At 43.5% G+C, this 7,695-nt stretch overlaps 2 protein-coding genes across 3 annotated transcripts in view; one reads left to right on the top strand and one right to left on the bottom strand.

Moving 5' to 3' along the window:
• Window positions 1–7,695, top strand: part of c9h1orf53 (chromosome 9 C1orf53 homolog) — a 485,525-nt gene that overhangs the window by 317,383 nt on the left and 160,447 nt on the right. The window lies entirely within an intron of this gene.
• The window catches only part of anos1b (anosmin 1b), a 37,849-nt gene that overhangs the window by 13,965 nt on the left and 16,189 nt on the right, over window positions 1–7,695 (bottom strand). The window contains exons 3-5 of one of the 2 annotated variants that reach the window (XM_071906936.2): window positions 2,109–2,171; window positions 1,269–1,476; window positions 654–838 (exon numbers count right to left, since the gene is read on the bottom strand). In XM_071906936.2, coding sequence (XP_071763037.2) covers window positions 654–838; window positions 1,269–1,476; window positions 2,109–2,171 — 456 coding nt within the window. The remainder of the gene's footprint in view (window positions 1–653; window positions 839–1,268; window positions 1,477–2,108; window positions 2,172–7,695) is intronic. The other variant, XM_071906937.2, reaches the window with a different exon arrangement.

Here is a 7,695-nt window from a genome sequence, read left to right as displayed (position 1 = left end):
TCCATAATGAGTGTTCAGTCATTCAGAGTCAGCCGGTGGAACGACTGTGGCTGTCTGTGGTCCCTTTTTAAGCTCTGCTTATTTACCTAACCTCACACAGACACACAGACACACAGACACATATAGTGCACGCACACACAGACACACACAGACACACACAGACACACACACACACATACACACACACACACACACAGTTTACCCTGGCAGAGTGGTAGACTGGCTAGGGTGGAGAGGTTTAGACAGCTAGGCAGCAGACTGATGAGGTGGAAACAGAGAACATCCATCTCCATAACTGAGAAGTTTCATCATCTGAGGCGATTTGAGAGTTTTGAGGTAAAGAGAGGTTATGGACTTTGTGGCATTGTTCCATCGTTAAAGGGATAGGCCACCAATTTTACAGTCAGCTTCCCTACAGCAACTCAACATCTCCTCAATAATGTACAGAGGGTGACATTACAAGGGCCATATCTGTGTAAGGGTGAGAAGTGGACTGATTAAACAAGCAAGCAAATAAATACATAGATAAATGTCTATGGCAATCACTGTGCAGCCTCATGCCAGTTTAAGTGGTTTGGTTTGGTGGCATCCCAAACCTTCAAAAACTCAAAGAGAGACCTTGGGTGAAGGGTGAGAGATTGCTGGTTAGTTACCATGGCGACGGTGGTCCATGGGGAGGCATGGTCTTCGCTGGGGTGTATCCCGATGTTCCAGCGGGACTGGAGCGTGTAAACGACCGGCTCCACGCTGACGTTGAACTTGGACACCCACGCCACCTTCATACGGCCTTCTGAATCCTCCAGGAAGCTCATCTCTCTGCGAGGCTTCAGAGGAACGCCTGCAGAGGCAAAAGAGAAGCATGATGTTATTTTATAAGATTTCTGCCTCATTAGACAGTACACAGTCAAGAATTGCAAGAAAGATGGGAAAGGGACAAAAGTCATGAGCCAGCATTGAACCTACATTGTTATGAATAAATAGTATATGGACAAGTCTTAGACTGCTGAACCAACAGGATGCCTCCAACACCAACACCATCATCATCATCATCATCATTATGATCATCATCAGATGATGATCATGATGTATTTATCAGATTTGTGTGTAAGAACTGGATATAAGCTTTTGATAAATTAGTCAGTGCTATAAATGCTTGTTGAGTAATATTCTGACTTAAAAGTTTAGCCATAAATGCAGCAGCCTCAGGTGATAAAACCCACATGATGACACACACAGGCCCTGACCCGTTCGCAGGGAAATGCCTTTACCTTTGTAGAGATTGGCCGGGGCTTGGCAAGTGTGTCCACAGCCATTGGAGCAGCACTTCCTGGGGGTGGGACAATGCTGGTCTGACGAACAGCTCTCCACGCAGGCCGCGGCGAATCCGGTGGCTCGCTGGGGCGGGGGGCAGTCGCCCTGACGTGAGGACCTCAGAGAGGCCAGGAACTCCCTACTAGTCACACACTCTGTCTGCTTCTGATGGAGGGACAGAGGATGAAAGAGAGAGAGAGGGCAGAGAGAAAAAGAGGTGAGGGGAGAGAAACTGTTATTACAGTTGACGCACTAAGGAAATCATACGTAATGTACATAAACACACACATGCAGGTAGAATAACATGCACTGCAGAGGTAAAAGTGTTTCCTTTGGTAAACTTCTACTGACTCCTTAAAGACAGCCCTAGAGATTTGGTCTAATAAGCTGTGCATGTGTGTGTGTGTGTGTGTGTGTGTGTGTGCGTGTGTGCGCCCGCAGATCAACAGAATGTAAACACAGGCTTTAGCGAATCGTTCTAAATTACCCAGTGTTCCTAACCAGCCAGCCAGTCAGCCATCCAGCCATTCAGCCAGTAACATGCTTTATGCTTCAGCTATTGTGATGAAAAACTGGTCTATCTGAAAACCACAGGGACCGACTCTAAAAATAATCATTTAGGGCCACACACATACACACACACACACACACAAATACTCAGACTAATGCAGTCGAGCAAAAGCAACAAGTTTTTCTAGTGCATAAGTGACACTACCACCAAGGGTGTTATGACTCACACACACACACACACATACACACACACATGCACTCTCTATGTTTCTCTCTCTCTCTCTTACCTCACAGGACTTTGGAGACAGCACCTTCCTGGTTTCCCACAATTCCTTGCATGGCTGAAGGCACTGTGCATACAAAAACAAAACAAAACATGAGACTTTGAGAGCGATCAAAGGACACTTTTACATTTTAGGTTTACCTGACATTTTTATCATGGATGATAAAATAAGTATAGTAGAACAAGTCAACATTTTACCCATCACCACCATCACAAGGAGCCTAGTTTTAAAGAAGTGCAGGGGACAACAAGACAGTGGTAAGAACAAGGACTGGTAGGGATTTTAGCAATGGCAGAGACAAACAACGCAGTCTAAGAGCAATGTACAGGTAGAGAACACAAAGGGAACATACACACACACACACACACACACACACTCAAGCACACACACATACTCGCACACACTCAACCCCCAATCCCACCCCCTGCACGCACACAAACACACTCCTAAAGCATACATGCACACACGCACACACACACACACTAAACCACATTCATACACACATGCATGCTTGCAGAGACTCAAGCACACACACACACACACACACACACGCACACACACTGCACACACTCATCTGGTTCGCCACCTCAGTGAACTGGTGAATGATGGTTCTTACCAAATTAAAACCAGACAACATATAAAAACTGTGGTTTCACCTCTCTCTCTCTCTCTCTCTCTCTCTCTTTCACTCTCTCTCTCTCTTTCTCTCTCCCTCAACTCCCCAGTGTGCCTGGCTTCAATCATTCCTCCAATTTATTCCATCTCACTGATTCCAGACGAACAAATAGAATCAACAAAAGGCACATAAAAACTTCAACTTTGTACAAATAAATGGCTACTGTTGGATGAAAACATCTCAAAAACCTCAGCTATTCAGGAATTGTTTTAAATAGGCTCATTTGCAGATTGATGACTATGTATTTTTGAAACAATAACATTGGGTTTTTAACGGTTAGACCCTTGGGTTATGACACTTAACTTAAGAAAAAGAAAAACACCATACAGTAACTCGCAACTGGAATTACAAGGTTTTCACACAACATGAGTGAATCAAAGCCAGTGAAGCCACATGTGCCTGGTTTCTTAACCTATGGGACACAAAACGGGGTCCCAGCATGAACAGAGCTGTAATCTGTTAATATCTTCGGTTCCCTGGGCGAGGGAATACATTTCGTTTAAATTGTGGGATGAAAAAGTTTGGGTTAGCTCTTTCTCTCCTCTGCCAGATAATGATGCAGTCCTAAAGGAGCCTGGCCATGAGTCAGCACAGAGATAATACAACACACACACACACACACACACACACAAACACTGAGACACATACAGCCTCTCTCGCGCTCTCTCACACACACACACGCACACACACACACACACACACATACACACACACACACACACACACACACTGTTGTAACCAGATCCTGAAGTGTGATGTGTTTCTTTGGGGAGCTCCCATGGGTCTCTTCACGGGCCCACGTGTTGCTCCAGGCTTAAGACTGTCAGAACCCCCGCCCCCCTCCTCACCACCACCATCACCCATCTTACCCCCCCCAACCCCCATCTTACAACCCCACTTTGATCCATTAGAGTTAAAGACTTTTTTTTTACTTTTCATTCTTTTCCTCTTTGTTTCTCCCGTTCTATCCCCTGTGCCTTTCCTCCTTCCTCTAGTCTCCCATCTTCTCCCTCTGATCCCATCTTCTCCCTACCACTCCTCTCCCCTCCTGTCTCACCTCTCCTTTCATCTCCCTACCTCTCTTCACCTCCTTCCTGTCGTAGCTCCCCTCCTCTTCCCACACCCTCCACTCCTCCACTTAATCCCTGTTGAAGTTTATAGATGGGTAAAGATACATACAGTATATACTGGTAAATACGTTTGCCATATTTTTTTTAATCATTTGTGCTTCATTTGAGGGAGAGACAAGAGAGACAGGGGAGAGAGGGGAAGACGTGACAAAGGTCATGAAATGGATTTGAACTGAAAACACTCTTACCTATACAGTACACACCTTACACTCTCAAATATCACTTGGATATTGTAAATCACTGAAATGTGCCCGCACTGTATTTATGTAAGGGGAGCTGAGAGAGGAATGGACACTTTTGGCCTCGGAGGCGACATGATGAGTTATGTGTGTGTGTGTGTGTGTGTGTGTGTGTGTGTGTGTGTGTGAGAGAGAGAGAGAGAGAGAGAGAGAGAGAGAGAGAGAGAGAGAGAGAGAGAGAGAGAGAGAGAGAGGGAGGGAGAAAAGCCCAGAAGAGACAGCACAGGTTAGAGGTTAGAGATGTTACTGTTTAACACACCAACACACTAACACTAGAGCTGAGATTAATGACTGTGCGTGCGTGCATGTGTGTGTGTGTATTACAGGCTCTCCTCAAATATCTGTATAATCATTAATCACACACACACACACACACCCTCACACACACACCTTGTTTCCTACCCCTCCACCCCTCCTCTGGTCTCTCCTGCTGGTTTATGGCCTCACCTGCCACAATAGAGGGATGACAGCCACACTCAGAGAGAGGGAGGAAAGGAAATGGGAGAGGGAGGGGAGGAGAGATGTGGTTTCAGAATGGATGGAGGGAGGAAAGGAGTGAGTGTCAGTTGAAAAGGAGAGAGGAGATGAAAGACAAACAGTAAAACAGGTCCAGAGAAAGTTGCGAGAAAACGGAGAGAGAGAGAGAGAAAGAGAGAGACAGACAGAAAAAAAGACAGACCAGATGTGCTCGCTCTCCCTACATGGCCACTAGTTCAGTCGGTGTAATGTGGGAAACAATTCATGTTAAATTATGTCCTCCGCTTTTTTTGGAGTTTGAATTTTAAAGGTGCCACGTATATCATTTTTAAACATCAATATATCATTGTAAAATTTATTGTGTTATCTTGGAATAATAATAATAAACAAATAAGACCATGTTTGAGATGATTGGTAGCCTCGATCTGTCTCACGCCGGTGGCTGTGTTTCTCAAAATTAAAACACATTTCCCATAAATGCTTTTGCTACCTTTTGCAAAGAGGATGTTTCTTCTTTGGTCAAAGTTTTACACTTTCACTTTACTGAAGAGGACACACATGTTGGAATTCCCCCCCCCCCCATTTTTTCACTTGTTTGACCATCTGCTGTTGTGAGAAACTCTGAAAGTTTTACCTCTGTTTGCTCTGGAAGAACTGCGCTCTCTTCCTGTTTTGTGCCATAAAGCAATCCAGCAGATTTCCCTGAAATCTGACCCAGTGGCACACAATGTAAAATGCAGTGCAGAGGCCAGTAGAGGCTGTCAGTCTTCTCAGCAATGGTCTTGTTAGTTTATGGTAATTATACGAATGTCTCAAAATGAATGTGGTAATGATTCATTGATGTTAAAATGCTGCACGTAGCACCTTTAATGGAGCTGCCATATTTAATATAATACTGGTACATTTCTAATGGAAGAGATTGATCAGCGTTGGCCAGTTGAAAATAAATCTAATTAAAAAAATCTATATATACAGTTCACTCAACTCAACTATATCAAACCTCAAATCTATTCTATTGACTGTATGTAATTGTTGATGCATGCGACTGCATTAATATGGCAAATTAGACTGTACAGATCATTTCAGAAGGCATGTGCATACATGTTTTATATTTTAAATATGCACACACACGCACAGGTGCGCACGCACGCACACACAAACACACACACACACACACACACACTTTGGGCTTTGCAATATTTCAGTGAAAAGTAGCGGAACAAATTCCAAAAATCCCTTTGAAAAGCAGGTTAGCGTTTTAGCAGACCTTTGGAAAAACATGTAAAACAACTACAGCTAACTTAAGTCGGCAGGTTGCAGGGGGAGTGGAAGGAGAGGGGGAAGAAAGTGGAAGAAGAGAAGGGGTGAAGAAGAGGAGAGTGAAAAGAAAAGAGAAATGCCTAGAGATAGTGGTTAAGTTCTCCACCTCTAGAACCACACATGTGCCCAAATGACCTAAGATTGAATCCCACCAGAGCTTTCTCTCCTCTGACTCCCCTTTTCTCTTTCCCTCACTACTTTCTCACAGTCTAAAATAAAGAATAAAACTAGTAAAGGTGAGATGACTGTCCACTTTACTCAAGATAAATGTTGGGACGGAGAAAGGGTGGAGGTGTGGACTGTGGAAAAATGGATGTGCGGCAGATGGCAGTCAAAATCCTTCAGCTATTTGAAGTGCATTATAAGGAATACACCAAAGATTGACCAGTTGGTGAACTTACCTGTTAAGAATACAGACACCAAAATAATTAATGTGTTCCAAGTAGATAATTTCCATGCAACACTTTTACATTCACTATGCTGACGGCGACTAGCATTATCTCAAAAATGATAAACTGTTGAAGCTCTAAAACGAATGTATGTATGGTATGTAATCTTAAATGATAAGTGTGCCAGGAGATTGGAAAACATTACATAAAATATAATACAAAAATGATATACTGTTTTGACCTACCAGGGACTATTGTGCAGTGGATGAATACGTGGTTGCTCACCTGAAATAGTTCCAAAAATAAAACTGACTACAATTCTACTGAATCAATGATATTTCATTTTTACAATTTAGGAATCTACTGGCCATATAATAAAAACAACAAACAACAACTTTTTATTACTAAACTTTTATTACTTACTGATCTATCGGGGACACATGGATGATTTTAGTGTCTATATTATCATCACTTAACAGGTAAGTTGACCAATGTGACCAATATGACAAAAAGTGTATTCCTTCAAATTAAATGCCTTTGGTGAATGAGCTAACAGGAGGACGAGGGGAGGAGAGGAGAAAGAGAGAAGGAGAGAGAGGAGATAGGAGGAAAGTGGTAGAAGGAGAGTAGAGAAGATGAGAAGATAAGAAGAAGAGGAGATAAAGACAGGTGAGGAAGAAAGAGATTGGAAAGACAGAGTGATAAATGGGAAGGACAGACAAGGGGATGATAGAAGGGGAACAAGGATTTAGGGAAGAATGGAGATGGAGGGATGATGGGAGCAGAGGAAGAGAGGATGAGGAGAGGAAAGGCAGCAGGGACTTCACACCTCTGCTCCTCTGTTCTGCATCAGACCTGTTGTTAGTGGTCAACCCACTGCCACACACACCTGATACATATTACTACTACTCCGCTGTGTATGTGTGTGTGCGTGTGTGCTAGAGAGAGATAAAAGGAGGAGGAGATGGAAGGATGGAGGGACTGAGAGAGGGCTGTAGTTCAGATTTAGTGAACTCCCATGTGGGTTTTCATGGGAGAGTCTGCTGATGATGTGACACAAACCATATGTGGTGGGGCAACATCTGCCTCGTGTGTGTGTGTGTGTGTGTGTGTGTGTAGAGCAGAACAGATAGGAGAGCACCACAGCCGATGAGAGACTGCATACCTTCACCCATTCTCTCCATCCTCTCATCCCTCTTTCTCTCCATCCTAACGCTCTTTCATATAGCATACATTTTTTTAATGTCCGTATTTGATAAATCTTCATCTATAATCTGGAAAATAGCTCTAGCATCAACAATGTGGCAAGTTGATTGAGTGACACATGTTTTGTTACAATATGCCTCTTCAGTGCTAGTG

The sequence above is a fragment of the Centroberyx gerrardi genome, chromosome 9 (genome assembly GCF_048128805.1).
Source record: "Centroberyx gerrardi isolate f3 chromosome 9, fCenGer3.hap1.cur.20231027, whole genome shotgun sequence".
In the NCBI taxonomy this organism is placed as follows: domain Eukaryota; kingdom Metazoa; phylum Chordata; class Actinopteri; order Beryciformes; family Berycidae; genus Centroberyx; species Centroberyx gerrardi.
This window is presented reverse-complemented; position numbering and strand designations above follow the sequence as displayed.